The 19,171-nt window shown below is 39.7% G+C and overlaps 2 protein-coding genes across 2 annotated transcripts; one reads left to right on the top strand and one right to left on the bottom strand.

Annotated features, from left to right (window-relative positions):
* The first annotated feature begins 3,442 nt into the window (after nucleotides 1–3,442).
* On the top strand, nucleotides 3,443–8,910 carry dram2b (DNA-damage regulated autophagy modulator 2b). Its single transcript, XM_037679680.1, has 7 exons — nucleotides 3,443–3,573; nucleotides 3,849–3,916; nucleotides 5,298–5,440; nucleotides 5,523–5,700; nucleotides 6,492–6,574; nucleotides 6,953–7,045; nucleotides 8,476–8,910. The coding sequence occupies exons 1-7, from the start codon at nucleotides 3,443–3,445 to the stop codon at nucleotides 8,602–8,604; spliced, it is 825 nt and encodes a 274-aa protein (XP_037535608.1). The 3' UTR covers nucleotides 8,605–8,910.
* A 2,164-nt stretch (nucleotides 8,911–11,074) lies between these two features.
* Nucleotides 11,075–18,567, bottom strand: c7h6orf89 (chromosome 7 C6orf89 homolog). Its single transcript, XM_037679679.1, has 8 exons — nucleotides 18,438–18,567; nucleotides 16,853–17,118; nucleotides 15,839–16,004; nucleotides 15,217–15,365; nucleotides 14,916–15,067; nucleotides 13,746–13,881; nucleotides 13,298–13,421; nucleotides 11,075–12,701 (listed from the first exon to the last, which is right to left on the bottom strand). Exons 2-8 carry the CDS (start codon nucleotides 17,039–17,041, stop codon nucleotides 12,619–12,621), a joined length of 999 nt encoding a protein of 332 aa, XP_037535607.1. The 5' UTR covers nucleotides 17,042–17,118; nucleotides 18,438–18,567; the 3' UTR covers nucleotides 11,075–12,618.
* Between the last annotated feature and the right edge of the window lie 604 nt (nucleotides 18,568–19,171).

Here is a 19,171-nt window from a genome sequence, read left to right as displayed (position 1 = left end):
TCTGTGATTTGGATGATCACATTTATTAATCGGGATCATTTTCCTGCAGCGTTTAATTCTAACGCGAGTGTTAAAAGACTCATTTAAAACAAAGTCTATTAAAATGTAATTTTTTATTATTTTTTTTTTTTTCCATTTCCAGCGTTGCAGTTGAAATTGAGGAATGAACCTGTTAAACTGCATGTGTTGTACTTTCCCACTGTTGGTATTTGGAGAGTCTTTGTAAAACTTCTACCTGCGTTTTTCAGCAGCACGCTTTTCGTTTCCGTCACGTCCACTCTCGTTCTGTCAAGTTTGCCTTAAACGTTTGTTTTCTATGGTTTTGTAAAGACAAGAAGCCTTTCTGGGGGAGCGTGTTGCCGCCGTGTGTCTCTGCTCTCGGAGGCTCGTATTAAAATGTGTTTGCTTTTGGCCCAACTCAGGTATTTCACCAGTGAGTACAGCAGTGAACAAGGTCACCTGACGTGCAAATAAATTCCATACTTCAACCTAAAAACGACTTGGTTTGTCTTTGAAATCATCTTCTTGTTCCTTCGGGACTTTTATTACAAAACAACAACTCAAAGAACCAGGATTGTGTAAATGTTTGAAAACACTTTTACCATTTTCATAGTTATACCTGGAAGATACCAAAAATACACTTTGACATAGTAACACCCGTATAGGTGGTGGTAAATTACTTGAATTCAAGAATTATCAAAAAGAACTTTTAGATCATTTATTAGATCTTCTATAACCACTTATGAAAGTCATCTTTTTTAGATATTGTTCATTTACTGTAGATTTTTATCTTTACTTCCATGTCTGCATTTCTTTTTTATTTTTTTCTTGGATACATGAAAATTAAAATCACATTTTCAAATAGGACATTTTTGGAAAAATGTTATAAATGATGCATTGATTTGCAAATCTCAAACTAATATTTTGGTCACAAACAGTGAACAAGTCACTGAAACTATTAATTAATGAAGCAATGTTAATATTTATGATAGATAAAAGTGAAGACGGGTAATAAAAAGGCTCTAGAAGTAAAGCCCCTTGCCACTGATATGACTCGAGTGGGTTCTCGTCTTCTCACATCTTCTCAGGTGCAGGTGAACTGTGACTTGTTTCCCCGCTCTCTGGACAGGATCGTAACGGTAATCTGACCAATGTTTTTATCTTACCCAGGCCTTCTTACAGGTCCAGGTGTAGCTCTGCTGCGCCATCATCTCTGATAACTTGTGCCAGTTCTTGTGGCGCCGTCCAGCTCACCAATGAATCATCCGCCAATGAAGACAGAAAGCTCCTCGTCATTGGTCCACGGCATTATTTTTGGAGCTTCGTACTGAATTAGAAAACTTGACAAAACGAACTCATTGGTCAGGTCATGCAGTGACGGCGTTGATGGCCTCGGAACGTTCACTTGGAACTGCGGATGAGACGGTCTCAAACTGGGCTGAGTGGGGCAGTGGTATAGACCAGGGGTGTCAGATTCACAAAAGAGGGCTAAAATTAAAACCTTTTTCAAACTAAGGGCCAATTTCAGAAACTACATTAACTCAAATTACAGTAAATACCCACAGGTTCCTCAACAAGAGTTTGATTGGTCTCATTTGATGTTCTCTGTTGTGCTTTCAACATCATAATCAAAAATGACTGAAAAAAATTCAAGAGATAGAAGTATTTTACGTTTCTCATATCATCTTGGGGGCCAGATAAGATGTCAACGAGGGCCACATTTGGCCCCCGGGCCTTGAGTGGTATAGGTCCTTAACTAGTGCTGTGAGGTGCGGAGCGGGCTAGACACTCATATGAGTAATATGAGAAAGCTTCATCCTCTGGACGTTAGAGGAGGGGGACCACCCAGTCTGTTATTAATTCAAAAGTGCCTCTCTGATGGTATAAGGGTGCATTAGAGCCTCTTGCACATCTGTAAAGAGGCCATCAATGCAGAAAAGTGGTTTACTAACATGTTATCCAGCTAAACATAAAAATGCAACAAAGAATAACTGTTGAATTTTCTGTAATACAAACACGGGACAACATTCCCTTCGAGAACTCCAGTTGACTGTAACTTTCAGCCACGTCGCCTTTGGCAATCACCCGACTTCCGGTAGCACGCCGTTGCTCCGCAGACTTGCCTGCGAGTCAGCGTTCAGGACACACAAATCCCTTCATGGTATGTGCGTAATGCGCATGCGTGCCACTTTGTGGAAGGAAGCGCACGAGTCGTGGTAGATTTTAAAGTTTTTCAGAGCAAATCGGTGTTTGCGCCTTCGAGCAAGCTCAAGAAGAGCAACGGAGTTACGAACGGCTCGTTTTTATGTTGAAATAAATTGTCCGGTTTGTTATTTTGCGGCGCAGAAAAAGTAAAATCTCCGGAAAACTCGATAAACGTGAGTATCATTACTGGTCTTCATATAAATGTATGATCAAAGGCGAAGCTGGATAAGAATCAGTGCAAACTTTAATAAAGTTTAACACACGTCCGCATTCCTGAACAAGTTGTCCAAGTGCTCCACTAAATGTATTTGTTTTGATACAAACAATGTAAGTTTGACTTTGCTCTGTTTTGGTTTTTAAACAGTTCTTTATATTGTATTTGCAGTATTGCTTGGTTTAGTGTTGATTTATAAACCGGATTAAAACCTTGACAGTTTCCCTTCATGAGAACAGGGAAGTGAAACTGTTTGAACTGAAGTTCTTATAAACAAATAAACATGTCGAATTATAAAGAAGTCATCAGGGGGTTGAGCCTTGAAGCTCTGAATTTAATCTTTAAAGGACTTTGTTTCCACTTAGTTTGATGTCTGTTTCCAAAAATGACTGAGCTTTTAAAATAAAATACATCTGAATTATAAGGCATGTCTATTTAACTTTAAATTCATCCAACTCAGTTGTAAAAAATGTAAAGAAAAACGTCTCATCCTTGACATGTTGCAGAGAAAAGTGGTTTTTAATTCAATCACCTTTAGAGAAAATGAATGTCTTTTGTTTTAACCAACCTAAATAACAATCTAACGACATATTTCAGGCTAGATGGGTTTTATTTAAATGTTTGTGCGAATATAATCTAATGTTAATGTTCTAGTTTACTTGTCTCTATATGTGTGCTTTTTATTTTCTTGTTGCCATGGCAGCAAATTTCAAATCGTGAAAGCGAACAAATTACTACAAGGTCTCTATAAACCATTTATTATTGTGATTAAATGCTTGATGCTAAATTTGCATTATTTTGTAGAGTCCAGATAATAATTAATAAGATAATCAGGTTAGTATTATTCAATTCACACAAAGTTGTGTACTTGTTTGAATGCACATATAAACATTTTAAAGTCAAATTGTAACCAGGCTTTTGTTTTTATGCAGAAGTTGACATCAGCAAATCTAAATAAACTTTCATTGAGATGATGATGATGATGATTTGTACAGGAGTGAGCGTCGGACCAGTGAGGAGGCCATGTGGTGGTTTCAGCAGGGTCTGTGTTTCCTGCCCGCCGCTCTGGTCATCTGGACGGTGGCGTCCTTCGTCTTTGCTTACATCACAGCGGTGGTGCTGACGCACGTGGACCCTCTGGTGCCTTATATCAGGTCAGAGTCAGGACTTTCCTAACTTACACTTTCATAAGGATGACGTCAGTCATACACAACAGAAGCTAAAAGTTGGGTTTTTTTTTTAAAGGTTTTTATTTCCTTTATTTCTTATTTTCTGAAGCAGAAAAAAAAATACATGATTTAAATGGACCGGGTCCGTTTTTGAGGAGGTTGTTCTCAAGCAATGCCTACATTATTATTTTTTTTTAATCTAATTAGGTTAATAAAACCAAAAAAGACTTTTCTGATGTCCCATTTGTTTTGTGTTGCAGCGACACGGGAACCATGGCGCCAGAGAGATGCGTTTTTGGGATCATGTTGGATGTGTCCGCAGTTTTAGGTGCAGTAAACGCGCACGTGCACGGACTCTTCATTCTGCAAACCAGTCCCTGTGAATTTACATAATCTTCAACTGAACTGGTTGCATTGGTTAGCAATCCGTTACAGAAACAAAGGGCTGAGTTGAAATTATAGTTTATTTGTTGCGTTAGCAAAATATCTGAGGAAGCAGCGGATGGATCTTGGTGAAACTCTCTGAAAGCACATCAGTGTATGACTAGTGGAGGGTGGCTCGAGTTGTTTGGGTTTCACAGAAACGTGTCAGAAGCCTGTGTGGACTTGTCACGGTGTCCATCCTCATTCCTTCCACCACTGGAAGTGACGGTCGTAACGAAGACAGAAAAAGTTACAGTTTATTTATCTGCGAGAACAAACAACTGGAAGATGCACTATGGAAATTCAAGAGTCAGTGAGTGTCGGAAAAGCTGGAAAGTCCGTCTTTAACGTGCTTTGCTTTGTTTTTTTAAGTTGCTCTACCCCCTTCATGAAAAAATATCTCTTGACATCTTTCAGCAGAAAAATAAAACGTTCTAACAGTTGCAATAGTGGTTGGAAGAACATGAAACAGATGTGCTATTCAACTAAATTACTCAGGGGCCATAGTTACTGAAAGCCAAGACCTCAGGGGCCGAACGTCCAGCAGTTATTCTCATAAAGTAAGGTCGTTTTATGATTTAAAATTGAGTTTTACAGTAGTCCCTCGTTTATCGCAGGGGGATCCGTACACTGAAGACACGCGATAAGTGAAAAACCGCAAAGTAGGAATAGTAGTACAAGTAGTAACTGGTTTATTTTATTATATATACGTTTTAAACCCTTCCCACACTTGCAATGTTCTAAACAATTCTAAACTCTCTAAAAGAGCACAGCGTGTCATGATTTCAGCTCTCTGCCTCCTCTGCTCTTTGCCACCTGCAAGCACTCTTGGCCACGCCCACTTCTCCGTGCTGCACTGTGAACAGCTGATCAGCTGCAGCAGGAAGTTTACCCTGCAGTATGGGCTGCACAAAGATGCAGCAGGTGCTAAATAATTTAAAATAATTTATTATAAATAAAAATTCCATGGCGATCGTGCAGTTCATCCATCAATCAGCCAATTGTGTGTCACGTCCAATCTTCTTTTGAAAAACCGCGATGGAGCGAGTCCGTGATAAACAAACCGTGAAGTAGCGAGGGACTACTGTATTTAAAAATGAACCCATTGGTGGGCCAAACTGAGCACATTTGTGGGCCTGATTTGGCCCCTAGGCCTTCAGTTGAATAGCCCTGCCTTAAGGTGTTCATCTAGTATTTGTTGAACTGTATGGACCTACACAGTTATACATCCATCCATTATCTTTACCCATTATCGTCTACATGTTGTGTGTCCTTGCTGTTTGCAGGCGTAGCCACGGTGTACGTGCGTTACAAACAGGTAGAGGCTCTTACAGACGAGGATGACGTCACGAGCCGAAGGCTGAACTGGATCGGGCTGCTGTTGGGCTGCATCAGCTCCTTTGGGATGAGCGTGGTGGCCAACTTCCAGGTGAGAGCTGCTGTTCTGAGATCAGTTCTCGCACGGGTGTTGAATGCGTCCGCCATGAGCATGCGTGTCCCTCTCAAAGCAGAAGACCACCTTGTTTATCATGCACCTGGTGGGGGCTGTGTTGACCTTCGGGGTCGGAGCGCTCTACATCCTGTTTCAGACGCTCCTCTCGCTCTACATGCACCCGCACATCAGCAGCAGAACCATATACCTGGTTCGCCTCGGCATCGGAGTCTGCACCCTGTGCAGCATCGTCAGCAGTATCCTTTAAACCGTGGGTCCAGTCCAGGAGCCGAGCTCTTCTGGTTCGTTTCATTAAAGACACTAAATATCACTTACATGAAAACTTTATTCCCCGAAGCCTTAATTAAAAGATGAAAATGGCTTGGGGAAGTTAAAACAAGCAGAACAGATGCTGAAATAAACAGAACACAAGCTGAAAGGAAAATGGTTAAAAGGATAAAGAACCAAAACAGTAGCAAAAGTGATGCTAAAATGGACAAAAGAGCTAAAAGTAGCAATATTTTAGCAAAAATTGACATTGACTGACAATCAGCAAAACAGTAGCTAAAATATAGCATAAGCAAAATGGAAGCTAAAAGATAAAAGTAGCAGAACGACAGCTAAAATTAACAATATAGTTGCTCAAGTGACACAACTGAGTCCATTTGTTTTCTCTCCTCTGGACGTTTGTTCCTCTGAAGGTCTTTTAGCAGTTCTGGAGTAAATCAATTGCTCCAGGATAAAAAAACAACAAATACAAACACTGAAACAACATCTCCAGGGTTATTTTTTATGTTTGAAGAGGCTAACATTAGCAGATGTCTTGTTTGAGATTGGTTTATTTTGCATTTTGGTTAACGATGCATTCATTGAATATAGGAAATCAGAACTTTTGTCCTCCCGTTGAGACAAAATTTAAGAACGATAAGATGGAAACCATTAGTGTATATATTATCACATAAAACCCAATGTTTATTGTCCTTCGTGTGGCCTCTTTAATTCTCATGTGGGTCTGCGTGTGACCTGTTTCACCTTAACGACCTGTCAGTGTTTGTTTCATCCGTCATCATGTACAGCACTTTACGAGGCGTCGACGTACCTCATAAACTCCACTGGATACCAGGAGAGCCGGTCAGTATTTACTCGTTCACTGACACTACAACAAACTTACAAAGAGAATTATATAGTATTTAATTTACCAGAATTGTAGATTTTTTTTTTTTTTTAAACATACATTTATCTTCAGTTCTTCAGTTACAGAAAAGGTGTTCCACAAGGTTATGTATGAGGGTCTGTTTTTTTTTTTTTATTGGTTTTCCTACAGAAATCAAAATGCGTATATATTTTTATTTTAAAAAAGAAAATCAAAAACCTGCAGAACTTTATGATCTGAACTAGAAACTAAAATCCTTTCAGACATTTGGTGTTATCTGTCACTGATGAGTATCAGGCACAGAAACTATTCAGTACCGAATATTAACAGAACATTCATGCTTCTTTTCTCTTCAGGGTTATTTAGCACACATGTTCAGCACGGTGTCTGAATGGTGTCTGGCCTTCTCCTTCATCAGCTTCTTCCTCACCTACATCAGAGACTTTCAGGTATCTTTTAACAGACACACAAAGGACTTGAGGCTCAGTCCAAGTTTGTTTTCAAATTCACCACAGACCCTTAAGAAAAAAACTACGCTCAGCGCCGTTTTCAGCATCGAGGTACTGAAGGACACGTCAACACGCAGAAAAGTTTAGATAAATTGAGTTTCCCTAGTAGGTGAGTGATACTAGCAATAACAGCATTGAGGTGACAATTGGTGTTACAGTGCTGTTGTTGCTAGTATCACTCAGCCCTCTGTGAATAGCAAGCGGCCATCAGAGCACTAGAAAAAAGGTTTGTAGGCTCAGTCATCCAGGTAGATAACAAAAAAAGGTTAAATCATTTCATCTGGACCAGTTTCTTTAAGGGAGAAATGTTTCGTCTTCCATCCGAAAGACTTCATCAGCATGTGGCCTGCCAACCAGATCTGTCCCATAAGTAGCCTTCATTGCTGTGTTTCAAGCCAACCTCCTGTTGGAATCTCAGAAGCTTTTAACACATGCAAAAGGACCCTTCTGTCCAAAACAATCAATCATCGTGATTAACAATCAAATGTTTTAGGCCAGAATGCCATCTTGCTACTCACAGAAACAGCCTGAGGACACCAAGTCCAAAATGGTTCAGGAAAAAGGTTTGTAGGCTCAATCATCCGGTCATTAGGTTGATGGTCCTCCTTTTTCACGTGAACAGCTAGTTCTGGATGTCAACAACAAACTGGTTCATCCACTATGAGAAGGGGCTATTTAGAAGACTGAGTTTACTGCAGCTCCTCAGACTGAAGAAGTCTTTTGGATTAAAGACGAAACGTTTCAACAAGTTTTTAATTTATTTATTTTTAATCTGTCCAGAGGACCTGACTTAACTTTCTTAGATTTTTCTACCAGGATTATTGAGCATGCATCAATAATCCAGATAGAAAAATAAGTTAAGGCAGGTCCTCTGGACGTTCAAAAACAAACAAACAAAAAAAAATTGTAGAAACGTTTCGTCTTTCATCCGAGAGACTTCTTCAGTTTTTCGGATGAGAGACGAAACGTTTCTACAATTTTTTGTTTTTGTTTTTTGAACATCCAGAGGACCTGCCTGAACCTTTTTAGACGCATCAGGAAACTTAAACACTTTTAATAAACTCTCAGCTCTCGTGTATGAATGTGGACACAAAACACTTCCTGTCTCTTGGTGTCACAAGACATGGCAACAAAAGTTGTTTTTTTAACAAGATTATCAAGTCAAGCTGGTTAAACTAGTTGAAAAAAATGGCCTCCAAAGATGATTACAAAATACAAAAACTAAGCTACTTGTCATTTTTTTTGTTGTCAGCCCTACTTACTTACTTGAGCATGAACTTTGTGGCCCTAAAACAGATGTTTAATATTACTGAACAAAGCTCATCCTTTTTAAAAACATGCTCTTTTGTCTTTTTTTCTCCAAAACGAAGAAAATTAATTTGCGAACAGAAGTGGATTTGCTGAGCAGCCACCTGTACGACTCGCCACACGGAAGCATCAGCGCGTCTCGTCGGAACAACCCGTCGGAGACGTCGCCGCTGCTGGCGGGAGCCACATGACATCACAGCTGCCCTACACGCTGCATCCACACCTTTTAAAACTTTTCTCATCTCATTTAAAGCTTTTTGGACAGAGGCTCTGGTGGCTTTTAAACGCTCGGGGGCACAGAAACGTACCTTCCATCCAGTCGTACTATATGTAGTCAGATATTCAGGTCCAGATCTGGGAGACCTCCAACTCAAAGATCCGCAGGTGAATCGATGGAGCTCCGAGCTGCTCGCACCATCTTTGAACTGCATTTAAACACAGTAGTCCTTCGTTTATCGCAGGGGAGCCGTACCCTGAAGACCCGTGATAAGTGAAAAACCGCAAACGAGTAGTAAGTAGGGATGGGGCCGATCCGATCCAGTATCGGCCTCCGAAACCAGCATAATTTATGTATCAGATTTTTCCGATCCAACCTGCAGAGATTTCCGATCCATGATGCAAGTTGGCTTCAAACTATGGAATGGATTTCCTGAACGGAGGCGCGTCTCATGAACCCAGAGTATTAAGATCCGCCTCACATTCAGGAAATCCATTTCATAGTTTGCAGCCAGCTACAACGTGAGGACTGAGTTAGCAGCACTGTGGCTAACAGCTAACCAACTTTTAATCCAAACATGTCCGCTGTGTGGAAGTATTTTACACTAAACACCACAAGACAAGACAGCAACGTGCAATGTCTGCAGAGCCATAGCGCCACATTAGACCGCAGTAAAGTTAGTTTTACGTAAACAGTCACTTAAATTAATCACTTTAATATCCGCTTTAAAGCTAGGAATAAAAAAAACAAACATGTTTTGTGTTTGCAGAATTTAATTCTAACTTTGAAACTTATCCAACATTAATAAAACTTACCTCAAGTTGTCTTTTTGGACATGCATGCATATATTTGTACAAATTGTACTTGAGAGGAAGTTATTACAGCCTCATATAAAATCAATGATGATCATGATATCAGAACGGGATCGGCCGATATCCAGATTAAGGTATCGGGATCGGATCAGAAGTAAAAAAAATGTGGATCGGTGCATCCCTAGTAGTAAGTAGTAGATTTTATATATATATATATATATTATAGGCATTTTAAACCCTTCCCACACTCTTGCAATATTCTAAACAATGTTTCTAAACTGTAAAAGCTCTAAAAGAGCACAGAATGTCATGATTTCAACTCCCTGCCTCCGCTGCTCTCAGCCACCTGCAAGCGTTCTTGGCCACGCCCACTTCTCCGCTCTGCACGGTGAACAGCTGATCAGCTGCAGCAGGAAGTTTGTCCTGCAGTGTGGGCTGCACAAAGGTGCAGCAGGTGCTAAATAATTTATTTTAAATAAAAATTCTTTGCTGATCGTGCGGCTCAACCATCAGCCAGTTGTGCGCCATGTCCAATCTTATTTTGAAAAACCGCGATAAACGAACCGTGAAGTAGCGAGGGACTACCGTACGTCTGACTGAATAAAGATACCGGAAGGAGACACTTTGTCATTCGGGCTAGCTGACCAAGAGAATGCTAATTTTATGCTTTGCACTTCATACCCTGACAACATATCTGCACTTCGTATGTTTTTAAAACATTTTAAAGCCGTTTGTTTTATTTTTATTGTACTGGGGACCTTTCCTGCAGAAGATGGATACAGCTGATTTATTAGCCAAGCTTTTATAAAGTATCCAGGGTTGAATTTTTTCCTTATTGGGTTTGGAAGTTTTCTAATACTGTCATTTAACCGCATTACGTATTTTAGTTTTTATTATGTTGTTTGACTTTAAATGTAACCTGTTTAAACTTGTCTGACATTAATGATCCATAAGCTCAAATGTAAAATACCAGAAGAAAAAAAAAGTTTTGAGGTACTTTGTGATGTTTTAGCGCTTATTGAATGCATTTTATTCTTCTAAGTCCTATAATTGAGTCTGTGAGCACTGATTTTTAAACTTTCAGATAATTCAAGAAACTATTGTCTGTTAACTCAACAAATGTGCTTTTTTTAGGATCAAAAGTTTGTTCTTTGCATTGTTGAACATTCCTTTTGTTCAGACTAATAAAGTTACAAGAGTTGTATAAAGAGATTTTCCATCTGTTTTTATCCAAAAGCTGCACGTTTCATGATTTTTATTACGCCACCATACTTTAAACATTTGTTTAAAAGCCTTTTAAATGTTAAATCAAATAAAAAAAGTTAATAATAAATAATATAATACAATATATTACAAAAAACTTTTTTAAACAATAAAAATTAAAAATAATAAGTAAGCTAATAATAAAAAAAGCAATAAAACTGGATTTGAAAACAAGTTTTATCTCCAGAGGTTTCTCCCAAACCTCAAACATTAAAACTGCATATACATTTATAAAAACCTTTTCTCTTTTAATTCCTTGCTTCTTTGTGCAAATTATTCATAAAACACATTTTTTGAGCAGAACGAGCTGAAACTCCGTTTTACAAAAAGCACACCACACAAAAAGAAACCGAATACGTTTTATTTTTTCATAAAAGTAAATTTATGCAAATAACTATTTTCTTTCCGTTGCGATGAAAGTGATGTAGAACGCAGAAACTTCTACCGAACATGTTAACTTTGGCAAAGTGATTCAACAACATTCAGACTTAATTCTCAATAATGCACAAAATATATTCTCCGTTATTTCTTTCTCCTAAAACTTAGCAACAATTAAAAATATATTACAGCTTATTTTCTGAATCAATAATTAGACATTTGTACAATCAAAACAATAAAGTCAGAGGAAGCAGCTTTGTCAAACGTGTAAATAAAAATCTTTCCTGTGTGAGGCCGCGCGCCAAGTTTGAGGTCGTTAAAGGGTCAGTTCGAACGTTTCGGAAGGAAAACGATCCAAATAATCCACTAAACAAACCGGGAGTCACAAGATCAACTATTTAAAAACTCCACATTTGTCTGTGTGTGTGTTTAGAGGCATCTTTCTGCTGCTTCGTTTCAAACTTTGCTCAGGGATGAGCCAAATTTTACGAAGCTTTTTCCACCGGTAAAATATAATTTTGTAAATTTTTACAACTTTTCTCTCTTTTAAAATCAGTTAATATAAGACTGCTTTTGTAGCAGCTTAAATATTAAATCCCTCAACTGTAAACAGCAAACTGCTTCTTCCCCCACAAAAAAAAAAAATTAAATTTGTAGATTTGATCCTCGTGCAAATAATTTCACAGAGACTCACCGAGTATAAACCTGCAGCAAAGTCTGACCTCGCTGACAAAGTGCTGTGCAAACTGCTGGAGCTGGAGCTGTGGCTGTTTTAACGTGAACTGGACATTTACCGTTAAAAACAAAACAAGCTAAAGAGCCGAGGGCGAAGCTCAGCAGCTGAACATTTTAGAAAACCATAAACGAACTGAAATGAAAATCACAACTCTGGATTTTGACTTTTCAGCACATTAAATAATGACGGCAAAGAGAAATCAAAGAACTTCCTTTGCTGATGGAGACTTTCTCGTCTCGTATGGGTTGCCTGAGAGGAAAATGTATTTTGGCATCAAGTGGTGAATCCCTAAAGAATTTAACTTTTTGGAGTCTGATCTTCGACGTTAAAGAAGCCAAATAAACGCAGTTGGCCTCACAACGTTGGGTTGTTCGTCGTCTACTTTGGCACTCAAAAGAAAAACGAGGTGTTCTTGACTGATCGGGTGCGATTGGTGGCAGTGATTCTGAGGGCTAGGACAAGTAGAAACTCAAAAACGTTCTTTTTCTTAATCGCTCTCGGAGCAGCTGTGGCAGAATCGCATGAATTTCAACAGTTGACCAAAAACACAAAGTCAGAAAGCCACGCCTCGATTCTCTGAGCTCGACCCATGAAGCCGCCTGCACCGTTTTCCAAAATCGACCTCCGTGTGACGAGGGGTGGGGGGAGACCCAGACCTGAAGGGTGCTATAGGAAACACCAGCTGTGTTAAAAGGCAACTGCGGGCAGAGACACAAAAAGGCCAACGAGCTCCACAACCAAACATTCAAAGCCGATTTGCGCGTCGCATCCCAGTCCTGAACTCTGCCACGCCCGGGGGCTAAAAGGTCGATCCGTCACAGATGATGTTCTGACCACGACCGGGGAACAGCTCCATCTGCCAGTACCGAGGGTCCGCGTACACTGAACAGATCAGAGGAGACGACCGTCGTCAGCGAACGCTCCAACCAGAGTCGACCGATTTTAGGAATCGGGTGCATTAATTTCCACAGTGGGGATTAATAGAGTAAAATAAAATTAACAGAAACTGGAAAAAAAATAAAAAACTTATGGCTATGAAGCGATAAAGAAGTGTAAATAAATATAATAAAAACAGATTTCTCTTTCCAAGTTTCTTTAGTACAATTAATCTACACTAAAGACAAATTATGCCACATTAATACGCAACATGACAACATATATATATATATATAGTGCATAAGATTATGCTGTGTGCATATATCTACCAAAATATAATATTTGTCTTTTTTATTTATATTTGGTTAGTGAAAAAAAAACGCATTAGTAATAAAAACATATCTTTGAGACTAAAATATGTTATAAAAACTAATATATGTGTAATAAATATAAAAATTCTGATAATTTCTTCTTTTTAAAAAAAAAAAAAACTTCCCAGACTATTGCACTTTATTTAAAATAAAACCAATAACTGACTGCAGTTGGAGTGTTGACTCATTTCGCCTGCGGGACTGTCGGTGTGTGTCGGCAGCAGAACTTACCCATGTCTCCAGGTGACAGCCACAGGTTGAAGGAGCTGCAGTGTTTCTGGCACCGCTGAACAGGCAGGACTCGAACAGTTGGCAGCCCCTCTCCCACCACCAGCCACCCCAACACCCTGACGCCCTGAAACAAAACAAAACCCGAACTTTAGCTTCTAGTGAGTAAAGACTACATAATGTCACGTGCTCTTCTTGTAGCTTCTGCAGGGCTCTCCACACGGAGCGAACTTCCACAAAATATTTGGCAATTGTTTCACACTGGATGTCCTTCCTGACACAACCTGGGACTCGAACCTGCAGCCTCACGGTTACGCAACTGCAGAATGTCACATGCTCTATCTCTATTTAAAGTCATTGTTAATGAGTGATTTTCTCTTTAATAACCGATACTATAGTCGTGTTAAGACCTTCTGTCTCCGAGTCCAGACATTTGCACTGCTGGGCTCACCTTGCTCTGAGAGTTTGTGCTGTGGGTGACCAGGCAGCGCTGCAGGATGGTCCCAGCGCTGTCCAGCAGGGGGCAGAGCTCAGCCTTTGGGAAGAGCCACCTCAACACCTTCTCCCTGGTCCCAGAGCTGAACCTCCTGCAGGAGCACAAACACTAGTTTTTAGACATATCAGCATCTTTTAAACAAAAGCGGAACATTTCTAACCCAGTTCAATCAACACTCTCCAGAACACGTCCAGTGTTTGTGTGTGAACAACACTTAGGTCCACTTATAAAACCTCACAGCTGGGCAGGGAGACATTTGGGCCTTTTCCATAGCTCCTCTTCAGCCCGGTTCGACTCACTTCGATATGCTTCCAAGACTTTTTCCACTAGCACTTTTTTGTGGAACCAGACCCTTTTTAAGTCCCTTCTTCTCTGGGGTACCAAGTTACCAACCGAGCCAAGCCGGCACCAAAACGTGACGTCAGAACACCGTCGTTCACTGATTGGTCAGGGGGAGGAGTCACTGGATTCTTTGAGAAACTTTTCAAAACACCCGATCCGCCATTTGCAATGAATCGAGCTCAGAGCAGCGGCTGGATCTATTTTTATGACTTCAACACCGCGTTCTAATGCTGAAGTCCAGGCGTTTTCTTTTTTTGTGCGTTTGGTGACCGACGGCAAAATTCAGAGCGAGCTATTCACCGCGGAGGATCATACGAGCTGCTGACTCGTTGAAGGCCTGTCTGCAGCATTAGCTGAGCTTTGGAAAGATCACCAGCTCTCGTGGGGCCAGCTCATCGTCAGGAAACGAGTTAAAAAGAGCCAACAGGAATCTCCTAGTCAGGAAAGCATGGAAAAATATGTTTACTGAAAAAAATCCCACATGTGTTTAAGATGAAATCTAATGTGATCTGGTTTTACAGAAGCACTGATCTGATCTCAGGTCTGCTTCTTATTACATTTAACAGTCAAATAAACGATGCACAACCTCCTGCACTAACAGTCAATGGGAATAAAATATATATATTTTTAAATCTGTATTTTTAAGTGAAACTAATCCCATCATATCCACGCCGTTACATTTTAATTCCAGTAGCCTGAGGAATCGGACTGGTGCCGTTTAAACGGATTCACTTTCAGAATCGGGGAGAGCCACACGGTTGTTCAGTGTGGACAGATTCATACCAGAGCAAAGTGAAGTTGGCAGGTCCCTGAGGGACGCCGAGGTTCTGGTCATGCAGGCCGTCGTCCTCCTCTAGTAGAATGGACATGGAGTCCGGATGGGCCAAGTAGAGCTCCTCGAGCTGCTGCCTCTGGACGCTGAGGGACTCTCCACCCTTCAGGGAGATGATTTTAAAAAGTTCAACTGTAAAAACACTAAAACTTCAAACATCAGCAGATTGTTCAACTAGAAGACATTTGATCTTATCTTAACTAGAGAAAATGCAACGTCTGATGGCTCATCCTTTTCGTGTTCGGTTCTGACCTTCAGCAGGACGAGCTGTGGCCCCCGTCGCAGACTCACAGTCCCTCTGAGGCTCTCTGGGACCTCAAGCACCGAGGAGATCTCGGCACATCCCGAGCAGTTGACCAAACTCTGCCTGAGGGAACCGGCGCTCCACCACTCGTGGAAACCTGCAGCACAAACACATCGTTGCAGGAAACATCTGCGTCCGTTTGTGTTAAAACAGGAGACGACGTGAGCCACGGCCGCTGAACCGAGTACCGATGAGTACAGACCACGGTAGCTTTTAAGCAAATCATTGACGTTAGCAGATGTTTTTACACTTTGTTTAATGCGATTTACTTCAGAATAACACTTTCACGATCGACAATATTAACATGGCTCATGTTGTGGGGATGTTTGATGTGAAAGAAACTAGAATATTCTGTTGAGAACTGTGTATTTGTATTGTGCAGTAAAATGTAACATTAAGATCTTAATTGCAAACACCACGAGTTGTTTAACTCCAGTGACAAAACAGATACATACCGTACACACCTCAACCATATGACAGAATGAAAACAACTGCTTTGATGCTAAGCAGCAATGTAGTTTTAATTATTTGATGCAATACCACGAACAAAAGAGTGGCAACGCTTCCTACCTTGCAGGTTATACTTCTTGGCGATGGGTAGGGAGAGCAGGCGGACATGGCTGAGAGGGGACGACCAGTTATAACAGCCCAGACTGGCCAGTCCCAGCTGAGGGGCGTTCTGGGGGTAGGTGAAGGCCAGCACCACCACCAGCAGGATCCCCACAGCCACAACAAACTGCACACAACAAACATTCAAACACAGAGACGACGCATTCTTTAGAGAAAAATTACAAAAAAAAGCACAGAAAAATTAGATCAATTGGGCGGCGCAGCGGCAAAGTAACATCTGTCGCCTCACAGTGACGTCAAGTCAAGGTTCTTTATTGTCATTCGCATCACATGTGGTACATGAGGTGGAATGAAACTGTGTACACGGGGTCCCAGTTACATCCAACAATAGCAAAAATATAAAGTGTAAAAACAAACAGTAAATAAGGATCCAAGATATAAACTAATACGCTAAACGAACGCCAGATGGTACGCTAAAAGATAACTGCACCACCGTGTCGCCTCAGAGAGATTCAGCCCATCTAAAATGTTAATTTTACACCCGGTCCTCTTTCTGACCCGACGTCAATTATCGAAGTCACAAAATGTTCCTTCAGCCGTTTCTTATTTATTCTATTTATTTTTACAGCCTTTTGTTTTTCCTTGTCCCAACATTTTAAAATATGCCTAATTTAAAAAATAAAAAAAAACACGATTTTTTTTTATTTCAACATTTGATTTCTTTACTATATTCCATTCAGAATTACAATGGGCTTGTGGGAGTTGAAAATCATTGCATTTGTTTATATATATATATAAATATATATATTTATGAATATATATGAATATATGTTTCTGTTCAGTGCCCTGAGATGACGTCTGTTGTGACTTGGCGCTGTATAAATAAACTGAATTGAACTGAATTTACATTATACATTACGTCCCATTTCGTAATTGTTGTAAAATACAGTGTTCAGATAAAGATTTCTTCTTAATGAATCCATCAGATTTGCCTGCTGACAGCAGGCTTTTCACCTTGATGGTGGCCCTCAGTATGGGGAACTGTGGAGGTTCTCTTCTGGGCTCGTTGGTCTCCAGGACCTGCTTGATGAACTTTTCGATCTCCCTCTCCGACATGCCGTAGCGATAGCCCGACTGGCGGAGGATGTCGATGCTCTCAGATAGTTTGTCATAGATACACGGCTCGCTCGTAGTCGTTCCCATGACAACGGCAGTGTCAACAGCTCCTCGGTCAAACGTGTCGGTCTTCAGCAGTCTTCAGGTTCATGGTGTCGGCTCACCTGTGAAGCCATCCAAGAGTTCATTATCACTGTCATAACTTTTCACTCCAGCGGATTAGAGTAACACTTTTAGTGAAACTTTCATTAAAATATCAATGGATGAACATCTGACACTGAACAACTTGTAAAGCCAAACTAATTTAAGATGGCTACCATGGCAAAATGACCTTATAAAACACAAAAAAGGCTATAATTCAGTCAATTTTACAGATACTGTGCCAAATTTAGTGTGGTTGTTGCAGAGGTTCATTCACAATACACTTGCTTAAAAACTTTAGCATTAACTGTTGCCAACACAAAAATAGCTAGTCGATTTTACAGATATGTGCTAAAATTTGATGTGGTAGTAGCAGGGAGTGGTATTTCACAACTCATTCTCCGAGCACAACATCTCGCAATATTGCATGATTGTGCAAAAGGTTATTTGCAAGTTTTTACCAAAATGCTACAACTAAAATATAATCCTAGTCAGCGAGTAATATGCACTCCTTAAAAAAAAACTACTTTCAGACTTTATAATTTGGCTAATTAATCTCTTGCAGCTTCCACATCACTTACAATTAAAAGGGATATCTTAAATAACCCCCTAATAATATCCCCCTCTTTTGTGTCAGAAGCCATTAGCAAATCAAAACTGAACTAGTAAGGAAATATATAAAATGTAACTTTATTTAGGACTTCTATAATGTGAATTATTTCTGTTTTAAACTGCAGAGGAAGCAATTTTCTTAGCTCAAGAGTAGAAAATCTACAGCCTTTATACATTTGTCTCCTAACTTTAATTTCAAATCTTGATGTCCTTCATGGGTGTTAAACTTGAAGGTAGTTATTACTTTTAAACATTTGTAAACAATAGGAATAGTATGAACATTGTTCCACACAAACAAGACTACGTGTCCAAATTGGTTGATTGGATTTTCTCTTTTAATTTAATAAGAATTACGACAAAACAAACCTTTAAAATGTCGTTTAACCTACAGATGACCTTTGTTCGGTGGCCTGGGAGCAGAGACAGATATAGGAACCAGAAGGAAGAACATTTGCAGATTTAACTAGTAAAACAGGAACCTGTCAGCGATAATTATGTACCCAGACTCAACAAAAAAAGGCAAAAATCATGACTAATCTATTAATTTATTGATATTATTTATTTGAGGCTTCATTGTGTGAGCTTTACGTTTTCGGTAACAAAGATTAAAATCTAATCGCAAGAGTTTTCAAACGAAATAATCTGGCAGGTTAGCTTGTCTGATGATTAGCCATGTCAGGTTAACTCAAAAACTGAACACGATTTTTATAAAACCAGCTGAAATCCTCACCTCATGGTGAGGTCCTCCGTTGAAGTAGAAACAATGTCATTGTGTTCCCTAAAATAGCTATATTTTATTAAAAATACATGAATAAATAAACTACAGGTAAATACGACTGATAAATACGAGCAATATTCTTCTTCTTGAGGTTTATCCGCGGTTTGCGCATTATCTACTGTGAGGCGCAGCAGCGCCCCCTGCTGACAAAAATGAGGCAAAACAGCATATTTTCAATAGATGGCATTCAGTTTCATTTGAGGGAAATTCAGTTTCAAAACATCTATTCAAGTTCAGTTTCTGATGGCATAACTTTCAGCCCATACTATGGGCTATAGCTAATTATCTACTTCTAATTCTTGAATTATTACATACCTATTGTTTTTTTTTATTTATTATCTGTGCACAATAAAAAAAAAATCCATTGAGCAAATGTGTTTGACTGAAAATTAATGATAAAAGTGAACACTGGTGTCATAATGATGCGTTGTGTTTCACTAGATAATTCTGCAAAGTTGTTTTTTTGTTTTTGACAAGAAGACATAGATAACATATCACACAGATAAGAAAAAAAAAACAATTTTGGTCAATTTTACATTTGATGGATGATGACAATGGAGATTTAGCCAAACTGGAAAAATGAATGGGTGGCAAACTTGGGTAGAGCAGTTACTCTGAAGAAGCAAGTAAAGACAATGGATGGATGGATGGATGGATGGATGGATGGATGGATGGATGGATGGATG

The sequence above is a fragment of the Nematolebias whitei genome, chromosome 7, assembly GCF_014905685.2.
Source record: "Nematolebias whitei isolate Nwh7 chromosome 7, NemWhi1, whole genome shotgun sequence".
Lineage (NCBI taxonomy): Eukaryota > Metazoa > Chordata > Actinopteri > Cyprinodontiformes > Rivulidae > Nematolebias > Nematolebias whitei.
Note: the sequence above shows the minus strand (reverse complement) of the source record. Positions and strands in the feature narration are given on the sequence as shown.

What these genes read in the sequence shown, in the direction of transcription:
- dram2b (XM_037679680.1), top strand. Translation starts at nt 3,443, where the DNA reads ATGTGGTGGTTTCAGCAGGGTCTGTGTTTCCTGCCCGCCGCTCTGGTC. An exon ending in GCGTGGTGGCCAACTTCCAG is followed by an intron (nt 5,441 to 5,522) that starts GTGAGAGCTGCT and finishes CTCTCAAAGCAG; the next exon opens with AAGACCACCTTGTTTATCAT. An exon ending in CCTACATCAGAGACTTTCAG is followed by an intron (nt 7,046 to 8,475) that starts GTATCTTTTAAC and finishes TCCAAAACGAAG; the next exon opens with AAAATTAATTTGCGAACAGA.
- c7h6orf89 (XM_037679679.1), bottom strand. Translation starts at nt 17,041, where the DNA reads ATGGGAACGACTACGAGCGAGCCGTGTATCTATGACAAACTATCTGAG. An exon ending in CACAGCTCGTCCTGCTGAAG is followed by an intron (nt 15,068 to 15,216) that starts GTCAGAACCGAA and finishes ATCTCCCTGAAG; the next exon opens with GGTGGAGAGTCCCTCAGCGT. An exon ending in GCCAACTTCACTTTGCTCTG is followed by an intron (nt 13,882 to 14,915) that starts GTATGAATCTGT and finishes GTGCTCCTGCAG; the next exon opens with GAGGTTCAGCTCTGGGACCA.